Source organism: Corvus kubaryi, unplaced genomic scaffold, assembly GCF_017639235.1.
Source record: "Corvus kubaryi isolate FWS band 111438036 unplaced genomic scaffold, C.kubaryi_AGA036_p1.0 133, whole genome shotgun sequence".
NCBI classification, from domain to species: domain Eukaryota; kingdom Metazoa; phylum Chordata; class Aves; order Passeriformes; family Corvidae; genus Corvus; species Corvus kubaryi.
The window spans coordinates 22,749,044-22,774,294 of NW_024580667.1; the positions used below are offsets into that span (position 1 = coordinate 22,749,044).

The window sequence follows — 25,251 nt, forward strand, 5'->3', positions numbered from 1 at the left end:
GGGAGAGTGCTGGACGCCTGCCTCCCCTCCCTTCTCTCTATCTGCTCTGCCCTCGGGGAGCGCTGGAGAGGGGTCTCGGTGAACTTGGGTCGAAAAAGTTGAATCGAGCATTAAACTCCCGAACAGGTTGACGCCTAAAGGCGCTCACGCACGCTAGGGAGATGTGTGAGACAAGGACACGTTCCATGCTCGTGCATGCTGGGCTCGGTTGGGTTTGGGGGGTGCCGGTGAGCAGGGCGCGGGTGGCCTCGGGCTCGTGGCTTTTCTGGGCGGGAAGCGGGGCTGCTCCTTGGCTTCGGCTCTGGCCGCCCTTCGGCGGGTACCAGCAGAGACGGGGCAAGTGGGGGACACCGGGGCTGCTGCCGGCCGCGGGAGGCTGCCCCGGCCCGGGAGCCATCTTGTGAGCGGGGCTGGCGCTGCCCGAGCGCCGCGAGCCGCCCGGACCTGGGACTCGAACCCGGGCCCGCACCCGAGCCGGCCGCCGGGGCGGGCGGAGGCGGGCGGGCGGCTATCGGTGCCTCCCGGCCCAGCGGCACTTGGCAGCTGCCCGCGGGCAGTGGGGGAGGGCGGCTGGGTGGTGGCGGCGGAGGAGGAGGAGGGGAGCGGAGGCGGGGACCAGCAGGCCCAGGCACGGCCCAGCCCAGCGCGTTGCCCCGGCCGGACACGGCGCCCGGGGCGGAGATGGCGGACGAGCCGCAGAAGAAGCCGCACTTGTCGGCCTTAGTGGGACACACGAACGGGCTCACCAAGCCCGCCTCGCTGGCCGCCACCGCCACCCGCGCCGCGGGAGGAGGAGGCGGAGGCGCGACCGCCTCCTCCAAGAAACTCGTGATCAAGAACTTCAGAGGTGGGTACGGGGCAGCCCGGGCCCTCTGTCCTGGCAGGTGCGCCCGGGCCGATCTTTGTTTACAGCGGCCCCGGCCGCTCCCCGCCCCTTGCCCGCGGCCGGGCCCCGCCGCTGTCACCCGCCCCGCCGCCGTATCGCGGCGAGGGGCGGCTGCTGGCGGGCTGATAACGCCGCCGGGCTGATAACGCCGCCGGCACCCTGGCCGTGTAAGGGCTCCCGGGGACACGCGTGGGGCTCCGTGCGCGGGGGCAGCGCCCGTAGGGAGCGGGCAGAAAGCCACCTTAGTATTAACGCTGATTAAAGCCAGGTTGCCTCGCTAAAAGTAACACGGGTGTCAAACACAGCAGCCGGGGGGTGAAACGCGTCGTGCAAAAGCTCGGGTGGAATTAGTGACCCCTCTGAGTGTGCCAGAGTTACATGGCTAAGCGCAGAGTGGCTTGGCAGAACTTGATGGAGCAGCAGGGAGAGAGAGATTGCTGCAGAGTCCCGTTGGGTGGCTGTTTTTAAACTTCCTGTGTCTTACTTCACAGAAAGACCCAAATTACCAGATAATTATACTCAGGACACCTGGCAGAAACTTCATGAAGCGGTGGGAGCAATACAGAGTAGTATTTCTATTAAATACAACCTTGAAGAGCTCTACCAGGTAAGCCACATAGGGTTTTGGTTTCATTTTTTTGCAAATAAACTGCTTTGGCAACGTACAACATAATGTATTTTGATTTGTTAAAAGCTGATCGAATACTTTGCAACATACTCTGTTTCTAGGCAGTTTGCAGTTCTACGTATCAGTTCCTTGGAGAGCTACCAGGATCTGGGCCTATGAAAAAGCAGTTTATGTTGGGTGGCACAAAAAGCTATTCCTGGGCAGGGCTGAGATCTAAGTCTTAGTATCTTCAATACTCTCCCCACTCAACATGCTGAAAACAGGATGTTGCTCTAACGGGGTTAAGAAGTTATATCTTTTATGATGATTTTTGTACATGCTGTGGTCTCTTGTAAATAGTAATGTTGAAGTATTTGATGTTGTTAGATCATAGCATTACACTTCTATACCTTTTGAGGAATTAAAAAAGAATCTTGATTGAGCAGGCAACAGACTGTCACCTTACCCACATTTCAGATTACTATTGCATTTTCATTACAATCAGGATCTTAATTTTTCTATTCAAGTGGTGAAAAAGAATTTCTGGTACACCTGCACTACTGGAGCAGGGGCTACGGAGGGCAAAAGAGAGATGGGAGTCCTGAGCCATTTCTCTCTACTTTCTCCAATTATATGTGGTTTAGTTCTAAGTTAATTTAGATATGTGTGCTTTGAGGTATTTAACTGAAGTAGTAACTTTTTACAGTGATCATGTTATAAAAAATTAATGATGTGCTACATAGCATAAGTTAGTTATGAGTTTTCTGTAGGTGCAGGCATTTGATCTGCAGATTGATGTCCTTGCCAGATCAGGACTGAAAACATTATTATGCACACCTAAAATTTTCTAAATGTTTACTTGAGGTGCAAAGGGCAGACTGTGAGAAAGGAGAAGGCTGGTAGTCCATGCTGAGTCCATGTTCAAGAAAATCAGGATGGATTTCAGAACTGACTATACTTGTCTCTCTAGCTAGGGTATGTAATATATGGGTCTAAAATGGCTGGCTATTGAAATGTATATTGACTTAATATAATGATTTCCTTTAAATAGAAAACTTGTAATATATTCATCTACTAATACTTGCAGCATTTGAATGACATAATCTGTTTTATTGTTTTAAATTCAGCATTTGAAAAACCCTGCTTTTTCATGTCTAGCAAAAAAAAAAAAAACACAGATGCTTTGAGTGTTACCTAACTTGTTTTCAGAGGTTCAGAAATGAGATTATAGTAATATGGCTATGAAATCACTAGGGTACACACTTGAGTTTTGGCAGAAGAGGAGAGAGATTTCAGATAAACTGTGAAGGGAGAACTGTACTTCTTGCTTTTTCTCTTTGTCTGCTTATTTGTAAAAACTGTGCAAGGTTGGTCGGATAGTCTGTAACACAGTGAATCAGGAGGATTTCTGCATGGTGGGTGGTGGTGCTCAGTGTGCCTGTGCATAGACAGGTACTACTCTCCTGCTGGAGGAATAAGAGATGAGGTTCAGCATCCATTGGAAACCTGATCTGTATTTACAGATCATTTTAACTGCCTGTTGATGAGCACCGAGTTATCCACAGGGGAAAATATCTCTGGGTGCATCAGTTCTTATTATCAGGCCTTTTTGTTGATTTTTTTATGAGTCTTTGTCTGACATTATGGGAGGAAGTGCGAGGCCTGCTAGAGTTCAGTACACTGAGCGGGCTGGTGTAGCAGCCTGCAGTTGAACCTTCTGATTTATTTATTTAATTTGGCACAGTGGCTGAGAAGAAACTGAAGAACAATGATGAGGCTGTGTGGGAAGCCTGAAGGATACTCCTTTCCAGGCACTGGTGGCAGCACGGAATAAGGCATGAAGGTGCTTGGCAGAGATGTAGTCAGTGAGCAATGGGAGGGTGGCAGCCAATTTTTTGTGACTAAAATAGAAATGATGTCTGGGATTGGTGGTAGATTGCACAGATTTTGATAGAAGTAGCTTATACTTGATGGGATAGAGAAAGTGGGGCAGTACAAAGAATTGCCGAATGAGGAGTGAGTGATAAAAGTAATGGAAGAAGAAAATTACCTTTTCAACGAGGTCCTAAATAACCTGAAATGGGGCAGTGCTGCCCTTGTGGAGAACGTAGAACAGGACAGTGTGGTAGCAAAGGAAAGACAGTAGAGCAGTGAAGGAAAAAATTATGAGAGTCCTGACTAGATTTATATTTGTATGCGTGGATAGGAGTGGCTGTGTTTGAGGTAACATAACAAACTATCTGCAAGGTGATTGTCTGAATACTGTTTGTTGTAAGTTACTGTTTTACTTACCTTTTTTAAGACCAGATGAAAAACATAGGCACTGTGTTATAATTTTGTTTGTTTGACTGTATGCTTTAATGTTGTATCAAAATTGTGGAGGCCATTTTTATGTGCAGTGAAATAAAATTAGGTTAAGTAGGTTAGAATCCTCTGGAGCAGAGGAAAACATTCTTGGGTCAGTTTTAGTTGCCCAGGTGACATAGTGCTTTAAATCCTTGGCAGTGCTTTAAATCTCTTGGCAGTATTGCCTCATAATATAAAGGCAGTTGATATTAATATAGTGACCACCAGAACATTTGGTTTTGGGCAGAATTGGTCTCCTTAGTTAACTAAGGATAAAAACTAAATCCTATGAGCTCCCAATAAATCAGTTCAAGTCTTTTTATGTAATGGTTAGTCTGGGGTTGGTTTGGGGTTTTTTTTTTTGTTATTGTTTGGGCTTTTTCTTAATTATTTTTTCCTCTCAGTTTATGTACCTTAGCATCATTGCATGAATCAGTGGCAATGCTTGGGAAGAAGTAAGTTGATAAAAAGGCAGGAAAGTAGCTGTACTCACCATTTAGACAGACTGGTTGAAATGTCTACCTTAAAGTTACTAAGAAATTAAAATATTTGGTATGATTGTGTTCCTGCCCCAAAAAAGCACGTGTGCATACTGAAGGATGTACAGAATGGACCTTTCGGAGGAGTTCTACTGCTGAGCAGTATTGAGGGAGGCAGAATTCTGGTAGTGTTTAACAGCACATCAGAAATATGACCCAGATTGTGATGGTGGATCTTGTTTGTACACAAAATCTAGCAGAATAAGAAGGGATCAAAATCAAGAAGGACTCCTGAAGTCTTAATTTTTCTACATAACTTCATTTTGATGTTTTGGTTTTGTGCACAGCTTGACCATATAATGCTGATTTTTTTTTTTCCTTTGTTGTCAGCCTTAATTGCACAAACACAAAAATTTAAGGTTTTTTTGTCTCATTCATAATCCTTTTTTGGTTTTTAGGCTGTTGAAAATCTCTGTTCCTACAAAGTCTCTGCTACACTGTACAAGCAGTTGCGACAAGTCTGTGAAGAACATGTGAAGGCACAAATCCTTCAGTTTAGAGAATATCCTTTTGTGATGCACAGAAGTGGTTAGAATGGTTAGTTTTAATCATTATTTTTTAAAACAACACTTTGCAAAAATTACACCAGTAATTGTCAATGTGTTAAAGAGGTTTTTTGACCACTTATGTTTTTAAATCAGTCACAGGCAACTTTAGTCATCTGGGTGAATAATTTTTGTGTATTGATGTCTAGCATGCTAATAAGAATTTATATATCATTTTAATAGGGATGCAAATTTTACACATAATGTAGGAAATGTCAATATCACTATGAGATTTCTCAGCAGGTGTTAATTTCTGTGATGGGTGAGTAGTGGAGATGCTTATGGCAGCAATAGCTTAAAAAAAAAATCATGGTGATTGTCAACAACAGTAAAAAAATTTTCAAACATAGTGCACCTGTTTGACCAAAAATAACTACTGGTCAACAGTGATGTGTCTCAGAGGCAATCAACAAGCCTTCAGGTATATTATGTGTACCTTGGGAGGCTCTTGGGAGAGAGCTCTGAGTTGAGGAGATCATTTGGCTGTCTTGGGATGCATAGAAAGATGAAGTTTTATGGTAAATTTCCCTATGGTTTACTGAAGTTACATTGCTGGACTTCTCTCTGAATGGGTCACAGAAGTGCCTGTAGATCTTCTGTGGACACCTGGCTGTAGCCAGCCCTGTTTTCCTGAATCCAGTCAAGCTTTACATGCTGAGAAGGTGCTTTATATGATAGGTGTCTTTTGTGTAGTAGCCGTGGGGTTGTGCTTGCTGGAGCAGCAGATGAATAGTCTATGTCCACCTTGCTGTCCGCATATTCCTGGAAAGTGCCTTAGCAAGCAGGTGCTGGATGAAGAGTGCCATATTAAACAGATATTATAGCACTGTGGCTGCTGGCATTGTTTCCCAGCTCTCTGTATGGATTTTATTGGCAGAAAATGACGGGATAATGTAGAAAGAAGCGAGGGCTAGGGCCAATAAAGAACCTCCTTTCCAGGTGAATGCTTTAAATGTGCTGTGGATTGTGACACTCAGTTTCTTGGTTCACTGCATTCTCCAGGTAGGTGCCTACACTCAGAATAATTTGGGGTTTTTAATGTTATGTAGCACCAGCATGGTTTTGGGCTGTGCGGTTTTGGTTTTTGTTGGGGGTTTGGTATGGTTTTGGTTTTGTTTTTTTTTGAGTCCCATTTAAGACATCTGGCTTCTACATAGCACATTAGTACAGCAGTTGTAAGCATACCTGGTCTTTGAGAACCAAATCTTAGTCTTCTTTAAAGCAGTGTACAGCCATCTTTTGCATGCTTTTTCAGACTTTACATGATGTTACGAAAATAATGGTTTAAAACTAGTGTTTTCAAACTTTGCTTTCACCTTGCCATCTTGATAGGGTGATGGTGGATTGGAGAGTTGAAAATTTAGTATTTTACAGGTGTACCACTTTGTATCCCAAGGACATGAGATCAGATTAATCAGATTTGGCCAGAATGAGTTGGAGATGATAAATGTGCGGGAGAGGAGAGTAAAGCCTCATTTAGATTTACTTGTGAGATACATGAGAATTCTGTTATTTGTAAGTAACAGTTGGATCTGTTGTGTAATGAAGAAAATTCTGTAGATTACTTAGGGTGACCTGGAGATGTATATGAAAAGAGTGGTATTTGGATTTGTTGAGGATTATTTAGAACTGTAACTGCTTTTAAGAGATTAGGGTCACTCCTGTTGTGCACAGTGTGAACTCATTAAACAAACAAAACCTTTCCATCCCTCTCACCTCAGTTGGTGACAAATACATGTTTGATGCTGGTGGGATTTCTTGTTTAAATCTATATTAAGGTTACACAGTACAGCCACTAGATGGTATTACTGAAGAGCTGTGAATGTTATTCCTTGAAAACACAGGGAGGCCTTTTGGAGAACTGCCAGCCGCTCTGCTGGGCAGCTCCGCAATTAACGGTTTATCCCTGGCAGGCACAGTAGCATTGGAATATCCATGGAGCAGCTTTGCCTAATGGCTGGCAAAGATCATCTCCAGAATCTGGCCTCTAAAGATACTGGCAAACTAGTTTTCCTTAATGGGTGCTGTACAGATTCTCTGGATAGTCTTTTATTTTTAAAGAAGATAAATAAATGCTGGCAAGATCATTGCAGACAAATGGTAAGTTGAATGTTTGTTCAGAGTGCATATCATTGAGGTGTGAAATCTGGCTAAAATGAGTTTGTCAGAGCTTAACTTGGGACTGCACTGCATATTCTCCAAGTTTCAGCATTGCTTTTCACTTTCCCCTTTGCTGGCTGAGTGACCTTTTGTTGTTGAAATGTAGATTCTATTAACTCTGACTCATGTAGACTTCATACCAGGTTTGAACAGCACTCAGAAATAAATTGACACCTTTTTTTCTGTGGGTGGAAGGAAAAAGTAACTGAGAAATGCTGAAGTTGTTTGCTGTTCGTAATTTTAAGTAATTGGAGATTCTTTAGAATCTTCACTTTTAGATAGCTCCAAGAGCTAGGTTAGCTTGTGACTTCTTTTTCAAAGCAGAGATAATTATCCTGACTATAGAGCTAAGAAACAGAAAGGATAAAGAACTGGAACTTGCATTCTGTCTACCTTTCTTGTCTTCTACCTCCATGGTGACTTACGTTACAGAAAAAGTCCTCTCTGAAACACACTTTGTGAGAACTGTGCCTTTAAGAAGGCGGCATTATAATTCCAAACCAACATTTTACAATGAGTTTTTATTGCACTGCACTTAGCTTTGGCTGCAGATGCCCCATGTGGTTGAATTTCTATTTTCATTCCCAAATCCACTGTTCTCTCCTTTCCTGTGAGGGTTGGGCAGAGGTATGTGATTTTTATCTGAATTTAAAATTGAAGGTGTTAGGGAAACTCTTTGAATTCAGCAGTCTGATGAAAACAAAGTTGAAGATACTGCCTTGAAAATGTAGTTTACATGTAGAACCTGTGTTTTCATAAAAAGACTTTCGCTGTGAACACTGTTTGCTTTAATTACTTGTAAGCATTCTTTTTTTTTTCTCTGCCTTAAAGCAACAACCTGTAGCAAGTGGCTTTCTTGCCCATGTGCTGGGTTAGCACTTGTGCTATTTAAGAAAAAAAGGTCAGCCTTACTGCTGTTTTACTTTAATATGAGTGGCCAGAAGCTATGTCAGTTTGAGAATTGCTTCAGAGGCAGTGAAATCTTTTAGGGAAGCAGTAGGTGGACAGCTGGGAATAGAAATCTCTATCTGGCCTGGGGCTGAGTTACTGACATCCGGAGTTACGCTAATGCTAAACTGGGAGTTGGGCAGCCTTCTTATGAGCAAAGTTAAAAATGGAGTTTGAATGTAAGACTAGTAAGCTAAAAAACCACCTCCTCCTCCCACTTTTTAAATTCAATAAAGAGATAATACATTTTTCTACCTCCCTTCTCCTATTGGATTTCATGTATCTCTATTTTTCTCATGAATTTTGGCAGCTAAGTTGTATTATGAAAAGATCTGTTGCACAGCTTATTACTGTCTCTGCTTAAAGCTCCCTTGTGTTTTTGTTTTTTGGGTTTTTTTTTTTTGATTTTAAAGCAAAAAACATAGCAGCATGCTATTTCAGGGTGTTACTGATTGTATTAGAGGTACTGTTTGAATAGCTTGTGTATATCAGTGGTATAAAACTCCTAACAGACTAATAAAACTATTTAGTTAATGGTTATGAATTTGAAAAGTGTCTTGGATGTACTTGGGAATACCATAAAGTAATAGTAGTAACTTCAATAAATTGCATACCTGTACAAGTCACCATAAAAGTTTAAAATACTTACATCAGTAATTCAGGTGTGTGCCTGTGATGTAGTTTTTCAGAAGTTGTTTTATAATTTAAAATATCACGTGGTGGTGAAGAGAAAAAGATTTTCTTTATGTATTTTCAGATCATGATCAGAAGCATTTTCTTATTTTTGGATCGTACATATGTGCTTCAGAATTCAATGCTTCCTTCTATATGGTAGGTATCCATGTAAGCGTTCCTATAATCTTTAGAGTGTTGACATGCTGTTAGATTTGCGAGGATTGAAAATAAATATTTCACATTATATTTGAGCTATATAATAGATCTCTAAAATTTTGTGTCAGTTTATGGAAATGTGTGTCAGCATATGCATGTGTCATTTCCTCCTTCCCCAGGAGTATTCATTGTCAAGTGAGGGTAAAAGAAGGTCTGTGAACACAGGCTTAAAAGTCATGTGTGTAGCTGTCAGAGCCTGGGTAAGGCTGGCTCTGTGGGAACCTGCTCTTGACTGCTGCCTCTCACCTTAGCACTGGCCCAGCATTACTGTAGGTGCTCCTGGTTTTGACAAGATTCAACATTCACCTTCTTGCTGTGTTTTTTAAAGTAAGTCAGATACAGTGACAAGGTGCAGATTATCTTTCCAGCACTGGCCACTTGATGTTGCTTTTGTACTTTCAGCCCACCATGGTCACATCTTTGGGCATTCTGCTTTAAAGCATCCCTCCTGAGGGGCATTTTACATCATTTACCAAGCGAACAAACCCAAGCTTTGCCAAAAATTTCTGGCATTGTTACTTTATCTAAAGGCTCCCCTCAAAAAAAGTAGATAAAGTACTGGAATAAAAGCCTGTTTTTTCTTGGCCTAGCTGGCTGCTGTGTTCTTGTGAGTTCCTCAGGCTGGCTGAGGAGCCTGGCATCTTTCTCCAGCCTCTTGCTTGTCCAGTGGACATCTTTTGTTCCCAGCTTCAGGAGTTTTCCTCCAACTCTGTGTTAGGCTTCCTTTTACTAAATATTGTTGATGAGGTCTGTTCATACTTTGTCTTATTTTTCCTCCTACTGGGAAAGTTCCTTTTATTGAAAACCTGATGCATGTGAAGAAGTCAGAGGTAACAAGTTTTATCTAAGATTGCTCAATTTTCAGTGTTTTAACATAGCTGCTTCATGGCATAGAGGTGCCATTCCTCATCATCTTAGAATGAAACAAGAATTTGATAGAGGTTGATAGATAGAGATAAAGATACAACGAATTCATGCTTTGGAACAAAACTTGTAAATTATACATGCAGTATCTGATCCAGGGAATCTTATGTTAAGGTATATGATCAGATTTAATTCTTTAAGCAGAGAAATTTATAGTCTTATTATGTGAAAGTTGGATAGGCTCATCACAGTTCTCTGCTGAAGTGTATGCCTGTGGTAGCACATGATCTGGTATTTTTAGGATAATTCTTGTTACGGTTTTGTTAGAGGACAGTGTCAAAAAGAGTATACACACCATTCATATATTCTCTTTCTGTATAATATATATACAGTGTATATATTTTAAACGTATCTATGATTTTTTTGAAAGAATACACAGTGTGATTTACTAATTTTCAATATTCACATAGGGATATGGGGCTAGAGTTATTTAGAAACCATATCATTAGTGACAAGCAAGTTCAAACCAAGACTATTGATGGAATTCTCCTGCTGATTGAACGAGAACGAAATGGTGAAGCTGTGGACAGAAGTTTGCTGCGGAGTTTGTTGAGCATGCTCTCAGATTTGCAGGTGAGTACAGCCAAATTCACTAGTACCAGCTTTGTTTAGAAACACGGTTTGGACTGCCTAAGTCATGTTTTGTGCAAAAATTATTCAGTTCATCTAGTAAATGTGCTTAAAATCCAGCTATTACATTGGTATGATTGCCTCTTCTTTACCCTGTGTGCAATCTTACATTATTTTTAAATGAGACCTCTTTGCCTGTTTTCCTTAGCAGAGGTAATGGCCTCGGATCTTAATAGATTTGCAGGTCTTTTAGTATGTGCAGTATTTTGTCTGTCTTAATCACTCATTGTCTCATCCTAGTGCCAGTGAAATGTAGGAACAGAAAAATCCCTCTCGGTAACTGTAAAAAGGTGTCACTTTTTGAAGTCCAGATCTTGGGTCTGTATCATAAAAACATCTCTCTACTGGCAACTTCTTAGAAATGCTGAGGATAGAATAGGATGCCATATTAAGGCCAAGGTTTTCAGACAGATCATGTCAAGCTGCAACTTCACCAGAACTTTCCATGAGCAAGGATAGTAAGTAACCAAGGAGACTGATGAGTGCTGTGTTTCTGGCTTGCACATAGGTTGTCCTTGGGTTGATGTTGCAGCCTTGCGTGATGTGCAGTGAAACTTTGGGGCTGTCTTTCATTCTTAAAACCTGTTGAGGTTGCTCCATTTCAAAGTGGCATACAGCATTACAAAACCGGCTGAAGGTTTGAAAGAGTTTGAAGAGCCAGACTACATTAAAAAGTCCTTTCTGGTTAGGCAGCTTACCTGGTTTTCTGCCTTTCATGTTAATCCTCTTGACTTTAATATGTAGCTTCCTCTATCATCCCAGAAAAATTATTCTGTTTGAGAGGAAAGCCATTAAAAAAATTAATGTTTTGAAAGTGATAGAATAATAGAATGGTTTGGGTTGGAAGGGGCCTTAAAGATCATCTAGCTCCAAGCCCCCGGCATTGGGCAGGGAACCTTCAACTAGAAGTCCTTAAGAGATAAAAAGTGGTCAGAATGTAATGAGTTTTACAGCTCTGTTATATGTTTTGGAAGAAAATTTTCTTCTGTTCTTCCACCACACTTGGGAATTTTCCCTTTTACTTTTCACTGTCCCTCTGTTTACATATTAAGCCCTAGTTACCTTCTTCAGACTGTTACAACTTTATGTAGTTGCCCTTTCTGACTTACTTCCTTTCTATAATAAACTGTTAGTCATTATGCAAAAGTTTTTAATGCTTCTGTTGTTGATGCTGTTTTTTACACACCTTATTTGTTCCCTGGAGAAAGAGTTCACCTTATTTGATACAATTTATTTTTCCTGGGCCACTGAGAGAAACCTGGTAGATCTGAAGGTGTATTACTGAGCATATTACTGTTTTACTGATGAGAGTTACCTGTTTTGTGCCAGTGTTTCACTACTTTGAAAGGGGTTTGTTTGCCACAGAAATAGCAGCAGGAGTTCAGATCTCAGGTGGATTGGATGTCATTGCTGTGCTGTGATGTTGGGTACTGGTGTTGGGCTGTGTGCCTTAAACAGAAGCCTATTAATTTAGAGTGTTGGAGTACTGATGACTGAGACAAAGCATTGCTGCTCTGCAAAGTCAGTTCTGATCTCAGTCTTTCTAAAACCAGTGGGCAAATAGAATTTGTTAATGTAATGTTACATTGGCACTTCTCACAGCTATGTGCATCCATCGGATTTTCCCTGCCCTCTTAAGCCTGACAAGCAAAATATGCTACTGTTACTATGAGATTAATGTAAGTAACTAAACTGATCTCTTGAGCAGGTTTACAAGGAATCATTTGAACAGAGGTTTCTGGAAGAGACAAATTGTTTATATGCTGCTGAAGGCCAAAGATTAATGCAAGAAAGAGAGGTAGGTGCATGTGGTAGATGACTGCTTTTATGATAGTTTTGTCGACTGTGGGATTACATGAGAACTTTGGTTGTACTATGGTGTATTAATGTCTAGTAAAATTTACTGGCACACAGGTATTCATGTGTTTTGATGTGGACCACGGTGTGATATCAACAGGGAGAGCAGACCCCAGGTTGTCATGGAATTTGATAGATAAAATTGTGTAGTAACCCAGTGACATTTTTTTGTAGCTGAAGTCGTACAGCTATAATACTTTTAATATGAAATAATATTTATTAATAAAAATACAGGTTATGTAGTACATAACAGCGTTCTGGTGGAATAGTCCTTCTGATTCATATTCTCTTTAAAAAAATTGTGCTGGTTTGGTCAAATTTAGAAATACATTCTCTGAGAGAAGGCACAACCACCCTTCCCCACCAGGTTCGGGAAAAATAAATTTTCCTCGAAGAAAGTGAAAGAGATAAAAACTATTTATTTTACAAACACACAGGAAAAGGATAATGATGCTAAATAATAAAACCTCTCAATCTGCTGAGAGAAACCTGGGAAAATTTCAGAGTCCTTCCGTAGATCTCTCTCTCCCTCCTTGGAGCTGGGACGGGTGGTGGGCCCACCTCCAGGGCCGAGGCCTTGGTGGAAAGTTCTCCCATTGTATTCTGATGTTGAAACCATCCATCAGAGAGAAAAGGGGGAAAAAAAAAAAAAAAACCGAAGTCCCAGGAAAACGAAAGTTCAACTCTCCGAAGGAAAAAAAGAGCTGAGGAAGAAACTGCCGAAAGCTGGCTGGAAAGCAGCAAGCCGGGTGCTCCCCTGCTCTCCTGCAGCAGCTGAGAAAAAAAGTCGCTATCTCTGTGTGACCCTGAACAAGCTGCAAACTGCTTTGAAAAAGTTTTGCTCAGTTTTTCCTTCCCCTCTCAGGCTCAGTTTAAAGGCATAGAAAGGTACAAAAATTAATTTCTGGGCATGGGGCAGTGATATGGGATACACATCATAAAGTCACCCCAAGACAAAAATGTAGTTTAAAATAATTGTCATGGAACAAGATTAGCTAGCTGCCTTTCATACCATTGTAGTTGAACCTGTTGTTCCCGTCTTGTTAGGTCCCAGAATATCTTCACCATGTTAATAAACGTTTGGAAGAAGAAGGAGATAGAGTAATAACATACTTAGATCACAGCACACAGTGAGTACAAATCTTATGATTTTCAGTGTAAGTCAACCATTCGTCATAAATCAGTATGATTATCCATGATCATAGAGACAGATTATTTCTTCATTGTCTTACAGATACTATCTTGTTGACAGTGCTTGTGAAATAGCTTGTTTTTTTGGACTTCATTTTTATCAAAAGTTACTTCTTTAAAAGAATATTTTCAGTAAGAAAGAAGAAATTTGTTCAGAAATACTAATTCTGTATACTGCAGCTAAAAAAACATTGCATAAGAACTCAAATTTCCATTGTCAAAATAGTAGCTGATTTTAGCCATTTATGTACTGATAACATCTTTAACCACAAGTGCCTTGAGGGAAGGAAAGGCTCGTTAGAAAAAAACCCAACCAAACAAGCAAAACCACAAAAAACAAACAAACAGACAAAAAAAGCCCAAAAAAAACCAACCAAACAAAACCCGAAAAAACCCAAAAGGACAGAGGACATGAGTATAATTTGTAAAATGTCCAAGGTGTGAGCTTAACCATAGATAGGCTGCTGCCAGTGTACTGTGTGAGGTAGCTTGTCCTTTTTTCACTTGGGTTTTAAGTAATAGTTTGTGTGTTGTTGGGTTAGCACATTCCTGCAGGAACTGACGCACTACATAAATCCATACATAATTTGTCCTGTAGTAAGCTGTTGCTTTTTTTCTTTCGTTAAGAACATAACATTAAATTTATTGGGTTTTAGTCTTCTGGATGATTCATTGGCATTTCATTTGATGGCAAAGGGATAACTGAATACAAATTATCTTTTTAACATTTTATATTCTTCAGATGTTTTAAAAAATATATATATGCGCATATACATTCGTATGTGTGTTTTGTGTCATTGCACATACTTGAACTTGGATCTTCTTCCTGTAAATGCTGATTGCAGGGTGACTGGCTTTTTCTGGTGAAACCACTCACATTGAAATATATGGAGCTATTTCTGTTTATGAAGTTATAGCAAATATATGCATTTATTTACTGTTTAGGTTAAAAAGTAGATTGATACCATTACATTTTCAGTCTAGATAGACATCGAGTATGCGTGTTGAATTTCACCCTTAGTTAAAGGCTTAAAAACCTACTTTTAAAAGGCTTCACACTAATTTCCTTTCCTTACATTAAGAAAGAGCAGCTCTTGAAATTAGAGCACTTGAGTTTTCCTGTGGTCGTACTCTTTCTATGTGTGTGCATGAAAAAAGCAGAAAGGATGCTATTTAGTAACTGGGTTTGATCTTGAGATGGAAATGATACTTGTAGGACAAAACCATCATGTGAAACACCATTCCATGTCCTTCAAACAACACATGGGAAGTGTTTTTGCAGCCCACAGAGGGATTCCTTCAGCCCAGCAGTACATGCTGTTCTGGACGGCTGACCAGATTAAGCATATCTCCTTGTCAGTCAGTAGATGACCGAGGTACATGGCTTTGAGGTCATACAGAAGGTACCTTCTTGCACCTTCCTTAGCTAGCAGTCAAGATAGATACTCATTTTGTTTGCTTGCTAGGCTGTAGTGCTTTGCCTCTTGGCCTCAAGCAGACAAATTGTCCCTGCTTCTCCTGTACTCAGAGTAGGTCTTCCAGGGCAAAGGATGGTATTTCATACACCCCTGACTCCTGCTGTTGGAAACAGCCAGCAGCTGCAGATAGCAGTAGTTGGAAATGGCAGAGGATATGGAAATTACCATAAAAATGGCCGTGTGTTAATAACAAGGGTCTATCTAAACAGTATTTCATGTTCACTCATGACCACTGAAGGAAATGAATAGAGAAAGTGTGTGTGATACCCTGATACTCTCTTAGTGTCTGCCTGTTTTCAGCTCAGTGTATTTTCTGAACCTGCCGTGGTTTGTGTCTTTGTATCTCTGAAATACTTGCAGTTTCTCATGGGGATTCACATCAACTTTTCTGTCTGTGCCAGGCTTTGGCAAAGCATTCCACCAGTGCACAGCTACCAGGAGATAAAGTATCTCCTTGTAACTCTGGTATCCAGTACCATTGCTGATGACCCCAGTTCATGCACTGGAAAGAAAAGTGATCAGTCAGTTTCCCTTCACCCTTTTCCTGCCTGTTAATGGTATCCCTAAGTCATATCCTTCCCATAAAGAAGTCTTGACAAGTGCAGTTGTCTCTCTTGTAGCTGCTGCTGCATATTTTGATCGTCCCTGCTCCCTTCTCTGAGCCTTTCCAAATGGAGGACCTAAGCTGTTGTTTTGTGTGGAAGGTCAGGCATGTCACTGATGGGCTGTTTCAGGAAAGAGAGTGGGTTAGCAAAGGTACTCTTCTGTTTTAGCAAACTTGTATGCTGCTACAGGAAAGGCTTCCATCAATCCAGGTTGAACATCTCTTTTCTAGGAAATCTCAATCAAAGTTCTGAGAACCAGTTTTATAAAACTTAACTCATAAAGAAATCGTTGGTCTTTTGTTGCCCCATTGTAAGCAGGTGGAAGTTTAAACATTAAAATTAATTATCCCTTTGCACTTCAGGCATTTACTTCATCTTTTAGGCAATGAAAGACGTAAGGAAAAACTTCCCATTATTTTTCAGTTCTGTCTAAAATGAATGTATAAAAGTAAAAGGTATGGGATATTCAAGGACAAATTTAAAATGTTTTGCAAATTTGTCTTGTGGCTCTAGCTCAGTTTATGCTTGGAAAGTTTCAATTTTGAAGATCATTTGTGTGTGTTGTTTCGGTTTGGAGTTCAAGCCCTTGGAGTTTCTTGTTTTGTTTGTTTCCAAAATTCAATATGACTTTTTTCCAGTAATACTTTTGTATTGACTTTTGCAACGTAAGCATGTCTTCTACTGTATAAGGACTTTCTTTTTAGTATTCAAACCTGAATTTATTCTTTAATTACATAGTTTATTGTTGTCTTTCTTATATCATGTGATGTTTTTGTCCTAATTTATAGTCTCTATTTTAAGTAGAAAATTGTTGGGGTTCTTTGCATTATAATGGGAGTTATACACAGATACACTGTGACAGAGGGCAACTCCTTTATGCTCTAATGCTTCTAATATATTTTTCTTGCCTAATTCAGGAAACCACTGATTGCTTGTGTGGAGAAGCAGCTGCTAGGAGAACACTTATCAGCTATTTTGCAAAAAGGTATTTTTTTTAAATTAATGTTATCTTTGATTAGCAATGGATTCTCATACTCTGCAATAGCTATAAATTCCACAGCTTTTACTTTAGGAGGTACATCAGCCATGGGAAAAACTTCCACAGACACAGAAAGCCAACCCTGTGATTGTTACACCCGCTATGACAAGTTTATTTGGAAAGAAAATGTCTAAAATCTAATTCCATATATGTAGAGGTTGCTAAGCCTCTAAATCTCCTTTGACTTGCAGTGGCTTAGGAATTAAACCTTTGGAACTGCTTATTTCCTAAAATTATGTAAACTGCTGAATGGGAGCTGCAGTTACTGTTGTAGCTTCTTTCATGTGGTAATCACACAGCTCAAGTGCAATAGTTTCACTTACTCTTGTGATTGTGTAGTTTAAGAATCATGAGTTATTGGAACTGGCAGCATTCAAGGCAATGAACTTTCATATGCCTTTGTACTTTACGTTTTGTCTGGCAATTTCAGATAAGAACTGCAGCTTTCTTAGTTCTTATTCAGACATTAGTGTCTTCAAACTGCTATTTCTTTGTTCCTCTTAAATTTTAATCTCTCATTTTTCACTGAATTTCTGGGTTTGTTCAGTATTCCCTGATCTTTTAATACTTTAAATGATCTTTTCCTTCTCTTGCTGTAGCCATATTTTAGGTTTTAGATCTTCTAGCAAATTCTCCTTACATCTGTTTTATGTTGCAAAACAGATGTCCCTGGTAGTCTGGTATCTTCAAGCTCCATCACATCCATGTTTGTTAACACTTTCATGTTGTTACACATACCCTTTCCCATGTCTTCCTTTGTCCCCTTTAAAGATGACTTACAGTCACAGTTTCTCTCAACTAGCCTGGGGATAGGTTGTTTCACTGTTTTTTCACTCATTGATAAAAATGAGCTTGGTCACTTCATCTTAGCTATTCTTAAACTTATCATAAACAGAAGGTAAGAATAATTACATCCTGCTGATACATGTCAATTTTGCTTACTCTTTAATTCAAGTATGATTTTTAAGTAACTTTTCCAGTGGTAAGCTTGTTTATCAGGTGGCTTAAACAGGGAGTATGTGGTCTTGTTTAAAACTAAACTTTTTCTTGGTTTACAATGTATATGAACCATCCATGTAAATACAGATATTTTTACATTTTTTTATCTTTCTGGTTACTGTGCATTAGGACTCAAGTATTGTTCGATCAGCTTGTGTTGTATGTCTCCACTGGAAAAAAGTTTAAAAATCTTCTATCATTGCATAATTTTCTGTATTAGTTTGATCTAGGACACGTTTTAATTTGCTTATAACATCTTGGTATTCTCTGCAAGTAGAAGATGATACTGCCTTTTGTAGGTCTTCTTCATTAAGATGAGGCATGTGAAGTAGTCTGCGGGAACTCATGCCTTCTGATCAACAAATCAATATGATTTCGCAGAAGCTGCTTGTTGTTTAAAATACACTCCACTCACACATCTCACAACTTTGAAATCATACCCTATTTATATACTTTGCTTACTTATACATTCTACCTACTTATCTTGTACTACTTACACACATCACTCTACTTACACGTTTTCTTACTTATACTTTTTACAACTTCTACCTAATACACTACTTATACGTTTTACTTATACATGTTACTCTTACATCTTACAACCTTTACATGATACTCTACTTATATATTTTGCAGCTTTTACATAAGACAGTACTTACACATTTTGCAGCTGCTGTGCATGAGATCTCACACTGCTTGATTGGTTTCTCTGTTTTGTCCATGAGCTCCGCACGCACTCTTCTGGTAACATGATTGGTTTTAATCTAGTGCGGCACAGTCCTTTTTTATCTATTCCTTGATGTCTTGGTATTTAGCTTTTCATCTTCTTCTTTCCCAATTCTTTTCTACTTTAGCACAGTTTACCTTTCAGTCCTTGATGAATTCCTGAGGGCTCTAACAGGTGGGGCTCCTGATCCAGGCAAGCAGCATCGAGATGATAACAGCAACAACACCCATCCAGTGATCAGCAGCCAAGTTAGTCCAGGAAATCCAAACAACAAGACAGCAAAGATCAGGAAGCAGATATATGCCCACCCCACCTCTTGCTTCTCGAACCTTCAGACTGGAGCTTAAAAACCCCTCTTGGGGCTGATGTGCTGCAGCTGAAGGTGGAAAAGCCAGGTGAAGCCAGTGAGGGTGATTCCAGCCTGGTCCCACTCTGAGGGCTCTGGTAAAAATAACTAAAAATGGTTTGGCTGGGACACACTGACAAGGTTCAAATACTTTACAACAGTAGTGAGTTTGATACAGGAAGAAAAAAGCTTAAAAATGTGGAGTCTGTATAAGAAACCTTTTTTTTTCCTTACATTAGTATAACTGCTGTTGACTAGATATTGGTGGGGGGTTTTTTTGTGAGTACAGTAGATTTTTCCAAGGCTGTGGCAGTGCTTTCTGGAAGCTCTCTGAAGCCTTTTATCAGAGGACTTTGCTGCATGTTGTTTTCATTTGACAAATGTGTGACTAAATATTTTTTCAGTCACACAGCTAAAGTTAGCGGGAAGGCTAAGTTTTATGATCTAGGTTATAATAAAGCAGTTAGTGTATTGGTGTCTTTAAATGCATAGGAGGTAATGCTTGACTGGGATGGGCATCTCTTAATTAAGAGAGCTGGGGTTATTCAGCATGGAAAAGAGAAGGCTCTGGGGACACCTCATTGTGACCTCCCAGTACTTAAAGAGGGCTTATAAAAAAGAGGGGGCAGATAGTGATAGGTCAAGGTAGAATGGTTTTAAACTAAGAAATGAGAGATCCAAGATGAGATGTTAGGAAGAAATTTCTCTACTATGAGGGTGGTGAGGCACTGGAACAGGTTGCCCAGTTCAGGATGCCCCATCCCTGGAAGTGTTCAAGGCCAGGTTGGATGGGGCTTTGAGCAACCTGGTCTAGTGGAAGGTGTCCCTGCCCACAGCCAGGGCTTTTAACAAGATGATCTTGAAGGTCCCTTCCAATCCAAGCCTTTCTATGATTCTTTGATTTCCAGGATTCTAATTCTGTGTTCAATGACAAAAGAGCCCTAAAACCCTGTATTTGAGACTGTATAGTCTGTTATCTTACATTTAAAGTATGTCTGTTCTTCTGATATCTCAAAAGTTTAGGAAATCTCAAAATAGTAGACAAAAGTTTACCTGACATCATTCTTGAACATTGCTTGCCTTTCTGAACATGTAAGTAAGTTACAATATAATGAAAGTATTTTTAAGCTGAAGAATATAGTAGAATATGGGTTAATTTGGTAGTGATTTGCAAATCAGTTTTTAATATCATTTTAAAATTAGCATTAATGACACCTATTTGGTGAAGTAGGACAGTTGTACAGTGTCAGCTATGCTGATGGTATGATTTGTCAATGTGTGTAAAATCAACCTTTTTGGTTTTTAAAAAAAGATGTCATAAATCTTTGATGCTATGCTCCGGTATTACTAAAGCCTCTGTAACTGACACCAGACAGTGTACTTCTGATTACACTGGAACTACCATTCATCATACTCTCAAACGGAAAAATGTGCATGAAGTTATTTGCTTGTTACATTCCTTGAGCTTCACTTCTCCATTTGTTAGTCCAATGTGTAGGGTGAATCAACAAAGCAAAAGTTGCTTGAAAGGAATTTGTAATCTTCTGTCATTCCATTGGTAGGAGCATAGGCTGTTCCCAGCACATTCTTGATCTAAAGACATGGCTCCCCATGTGCCACAGGAAAAAAATCATGTAGAGTATTTCTCATTAGTTTAAATTTAGGGAAGTTTACTTAGCTTTCTGGGTTTTTTAGAGGTTCTTGATAAAACTGTACCCTTGAAGTCAAGCTCTCTTCATAACCATTCTGCAAAAGGCTTACGATCATCACCTTGTTGGGAAAGTATTTCAGTTGAAATATTTTTTGAAATAGTATACAGTAAATAATTTCATCCAGTTTAAACAAGGGGACTTATCAGTTGCTTTCAGAAATTTAACCTTACAACATTTGTATGTTTTAAGGCCACCAGAGGGAGGGTCTTGTCTTTTGTTATATTTCATAGACATTTCTCTAACTGTATGTATGCAACTGTATTCAAATTTGCTCTTTCTTCTAATTTAATTTTTTTTAGGACTTGATAACCTGCTTGATGAAAATAGAATATCAGACTTGACCCAGACGTACCAGCTGTTCAGCCGGGTAAAAGGTGGGCAGCAGATCCTTTTGCAGCATTGGAGTGAATACATCAAGGTATTTCAAAGATCTATCACTAACGTAAAAATTTGTGCTGTTAGAAATTTCTTCTGTCAGAGCCAAGAATAACATGTAGGTGTATCACCGAACTTCTGTTCTAAGTAAATATGGGAGGGATGTTAATGCTTCCCCCCTCAGTAACAATCACATGATGAGAAACAGCAACACCTGCTTTGGTTTTAAATTTCTACTTGGAAATCGCTTTCCTTATAAGTTCGAATGTTATACAGGATGTTTTTGGTTGCTTTGCTGTTAAATACAGCCACATGCACATGTGTTCAGAGTGTGCTGGACTGTACTGTGTGTTGTTTTGCTGCAAATACACTCAACTGTTTACATACCTGCAAAACCAGTGAAACATCAGATGTCGCTATTCCTCTGCAGGTTAGCAGTGCTACTTGTAACCAGCCTACAGCAGTGCTGATGAGTGTCAAAGCTATTGGGAAGGGAATGCTCCTATTGAAAATAATCCATCATTGGTCACATTTAGATGCTTTGGGTTTGTTTGTTAGGCATGATATCCATGTAGTATGCTGGCCCAGAGAGCTTGTACTCTAGTGCCCTTCCAAGAAGTCAGGAAAGCTTCACAGAAGATTTTTCTCCCTGGAGTTGATAATTCCTGATGGAGTGGCTCTCCCTTGGATTGTCCATGTGTTCATCAACCTTCAGGACTAAGTGCTCAACATCAGTTAATTCCAGAGGTGCCTTTTCTGCACACCTATGTCTGGAGTTCAGCATGACCCACCAGTGTTGCAGCTCATGGGAGTGGAACGTGGTTGCCATCTGCCCCCAGAACTGAGGTGGAGTTTACACCTTAGGGTGTTGCCCAGTTGAATGGTTTGCTGTGGCTGAGGAGCATCGTCTTTCTTCTTCCTTTCTCCCAGATCAGGCTCCTCTCTTAATCCTAGTGCTGCCTGCCACACTCCATAGGATCTTCTGTGATCTGTTTTACCACAATACCTGGGCAAGGTCAGTTTCATCCCAGGTTTAGTGAGCTAAAGAGACTCAGAGAAAAGTCCATGTGCTGGTCAAAAGAAAGAAGCAGGAGTTTTAAGATGGGTAGAAAATCAGGAAAGGAACCTGTCCTTTCACAACAGGAAGTTGTTAAATTGGCTTATCATACCCTGTATCTCTCAGAATCAGACCTCTTACAGCTTTAAGATGGTTTTGTACATACTCAAAAACATAGAAGACCTTTTCTGTAGTGTCAGTAAATCTCCTCCTTGAAAACATTGTGTGACAGTAAAGAGAGGCTTCAGGGACTCCTAATGTGTATCTTATGAGCCAAGTTACTGTGGTAAAGGTCTGTGCTCCATTGTAGTCACCTTTTTGTGATTTCAGAGGTGCCATTTAGCTTTCTGTATCTTGGTTTGCAGTTTGCAGAATGGGGGAGAAAGCTCTGCAATATATAAATGTACCTGATGGAAACTGTGAGATGCCCAAATACTGTGTTAATGAAGGGGAAGTTGTGACAAGTGAACGATCTGATGGGCTAGGTGATCATCAGAGGTCTCTTCCAGCCCAAGCCATTCTGTGATTCTGTGATACACTTGTTGAATCTAAGGGCCTTGGGAGCCTTGTGTTCAGCTTTACTCTGAAAGGGAACTTGAGAGAGATCTCCATGAAAGATGAGAGTGGCTAATTAGATAACGCAGTGGAAATTCTGAGGCTGGAGAAAGATTTTCCCCTATCTCTTTTAATGTTTTTGGCTGACATACTTCAGTTGGTGAAAATATACCAATTGAATACTGTTTTGCTTTTGCTGTGCTGATGTTCCTTTTTCTCACCTCGGAAAAGTGATCATTCTGTCCAGAGCACTGATCGGTGTTACTAAGCAAATGTAAATTGTCCAGTAGGTAAAAATCCTACCTTACAGGATATTTTGGTTCATTAAACAAATGGTGTTGTATCTCTAAGATAGTAAGTGTAGGAACAGGAAGTCAGGTCTGTGACTGTTTCTTGTGTATGAGAAAGTTTTGTTTCCTTGCAAGTCAGCTAGGATTTTTTTGGTTTAGAGCCCTTGATGAAAGAGAATCTTTGAGTGCTAAGCAGCAGTTAAATTGTTGCTACCTGTTTAATCAAGTCAGCTCTCTAGTGGGTTTAATAAAAACAGTGCAGTTTTCCTTTATACTTAACATTTCTGAGGCAGTTTCCATTTAATTTACTTTACATGAATCATAGTTCTGTATCTCACTGTAAACTTGCATGTCATAGTCATGTCTACTGTGTATTTATTTAATTATTTTTTCACTTTTGTCTTAAGTGTAAATAATCTTTGAATCAAACACTAATGTTTGAAATCCATTAATGTGTGTCTAGTTTTTATTTTAAATTTCAATGCATCTCATTTTTTAAAAACTTGAAGTCATAAGTAGTTCTGTAAAAAAAAATTACTTTTTCTAATGATAAATTTTATGAGGGTAAATGTCTGTTGGGGGAGATAGGTAGCACTCTGAAGTATTTTACTATCAAAAGTGTTTGTTTTACAGAACTTTGGGACAACAATAGTGGTTAATCCTGAAAAAGACAAGGATATGGTGCAAGAGCTACTAGATTTTAAGGATAAAGTGGACCATATCATAGAAGTGTGCTTTCAGAAAAATGAAAAATTTATAAACTTGATGAAGGAGTCCTTTGAAACATTTATCAACAAGAGACCAAATAAGCCTGCAGAATTGATAGGTACACAAATATTTTTCTGTAAAATATTTCAAAACTCTCTAGAAGGCATGATAATGCAGCTGAGTGTGCCAGTGCAACGGCGGTGCAGTCGCATCCTGCTTTAGGCACTGGTTTTGGGATCCGAGGCGAGCGTTAACCCGGGTGCGTGGCGGGCCCGAGAGCTTGGGTGTGCTGTTAGGGGGTCTGGCGCAGCACATCACCCTCCTGTCCCTGCGCTCTGCCGCTTGCACGGGGCCTGCTGCTAACAACTGCTCAGTGGAGCTCTGGGGCTGCCACGGGAGTAAATGGTCATGGGGAAAGAGCAGCTGTGGCAAGTAGAGGGGAACTGGCTTTAATTGTGGTAGTAGGGGAGTTCTGTGGATGTTCTGGATCCCTCCAAAAGGAGTAAGTACAGCCCATCCATCTGCCTTGATGGCTGAAGTTGGGATGACAATTTTAAAGCCTTCAGATACAAGGAGTTTTAATAGAGGGGAAAAAAACCCACTATCTTGACAGGAGAACTAGTGGTTATTAAGGGGAAAGATAATAACAAATACTTTAAAAATACTATTATTTTGTTTATCCCTCATCTGGCAAAAGCTGTCCTAACAGTATTGCCTACTGAAAAACTGGAGCTGTGGCATTTTACATCAGGAGAGGATCCTGCTCCTTGCTTGTTTGTTTTTCCTCTGTACTTTCTTTTGCCTTTATTTGGCTTTTGTGTCTTCCTTCTAAAATCAGCTTTATGTAGGACAGATTGCACAACATAGTGATACAGGTTTAAAGCCATGATATGGGCTGTTGTCATTTGTGGATCATGGTGTTCCAGCTCCCACAAAGGTTTTCTTCTTACACAGAAGGTTGTATAAGGATACTAATGTGGCTTAATGAATACTTAGCTAAACTCAAGGCTTAACCTTATTTCTGGCATTCTGAAACTACTAACTGGAAGGCATTGCTTTTGTTTAAATTTTAATGTGCTCCTGCCAAGGAGCATGAGAGACATGGTAAAGGTCTACGAAAATATAGTCCTCTTTGTTGTTTGTTTGTTTCTCATAAAATACATTCATGTACATTGTACACTTCCAGAACATTGTCTTTCAACAAATAATGTGCTTGTTATGACTATAACACAAATATTTCAAATGCATTCATTTTAATTATTATACTCTGCTCATTTTTTGCCTTGGACTATTCCTTTTTGCAGTACTTTTCCATTATGCCACTAATACAGGAGGGCTCTGTCATTCCACTGAACATAGGGATGGGAAAAGGGAAAACAGAAAATTTAGCACTTATCCTATATTTTAACATACAGTAGTATTTAACACAGTAATATTTCAAGCAGGAGTTGCTTAAGTTGGTAATTTTTGATCTTTTTTTAAGCTGTTACATAATTTTATTTATTTGTAGCAAAATATGTGGATTCCAAATTAAGAGCTGGTAATAAAGAAGCAACAGATGAAGAACTGGAAAGAATCCTTGACAAAATCATGATCATATTTAGATTCATTCATGGTAAGAAATAGTGGTTCACTGTTGATGCAATTAAAACTGTTCCCCTTGCTACTAGCAGGGCTGCTTTCCTCTGAATGTAAGAGATCTTTTTCAGCAACAGTTTCTGCTCAACTTGGTCTTTAATTCAGGTTGCTTTACACCTGAAGCAGCACAATAAATATACCGGGGAGGACAAATAGTTCTGTGGAGATTGGCAAGTTACAGACCTTTCAGAGTCTTGT

The 25,251-nt window shown here is 39.9% G+C and overlaps 1 protein-coding gene across 7 annotated transcripts in view; it reads left to right on the forward strand.

Annotated features, from left to right (window-relative positions):
• Window positions 1-593: 593 nt before the first annotated feature.
• The window catches only part of CUL4A (cullin 4A), a 36,057-nt gene continuing 11,399 nt past the window's right edge, over window positions 594-25,251 (forward strand). Inside the window, exons 1-12 of one of the 7 annotated variants that reach the window (XM_042039069.1) lie at window positions 596-847; window positions 1,378-1,493; window positions 4,777-4,880; window positions 6,954-7,023; window positions 8,789-8,862; window positions 10,257-10,419; window positions 12,185-12,274; window positions 13,381-13,463; window positions 16,525-16,592; window positions 20,730-20,848; window positions 23,341-23,533; window positions 24,926-25,030. In XM_042039069.1, the coding sequence (XP_041895003.1) occupies window positions 682-847; window positions 1,378-1,493; window positions 4,777-4,880; window positions 6,954-7,023; window positions 8,789-8,862; window positions 10,257-10,419; window positions 12,185-12,274; window positions 13,381-13,463; window positions 16,525-16,592; window positions 20,730-20,848; window positions 23,341-23,533; window positions 24,926-25,030 (1,351 nt within the window). In that variant the 5' untranslated portion in view covers window positions 596-681. The other 6 variants (XM_042039039.1, XM_042039084.1, XR_006017857.1 and 3 more) reach the window with 6 other exon arrangements.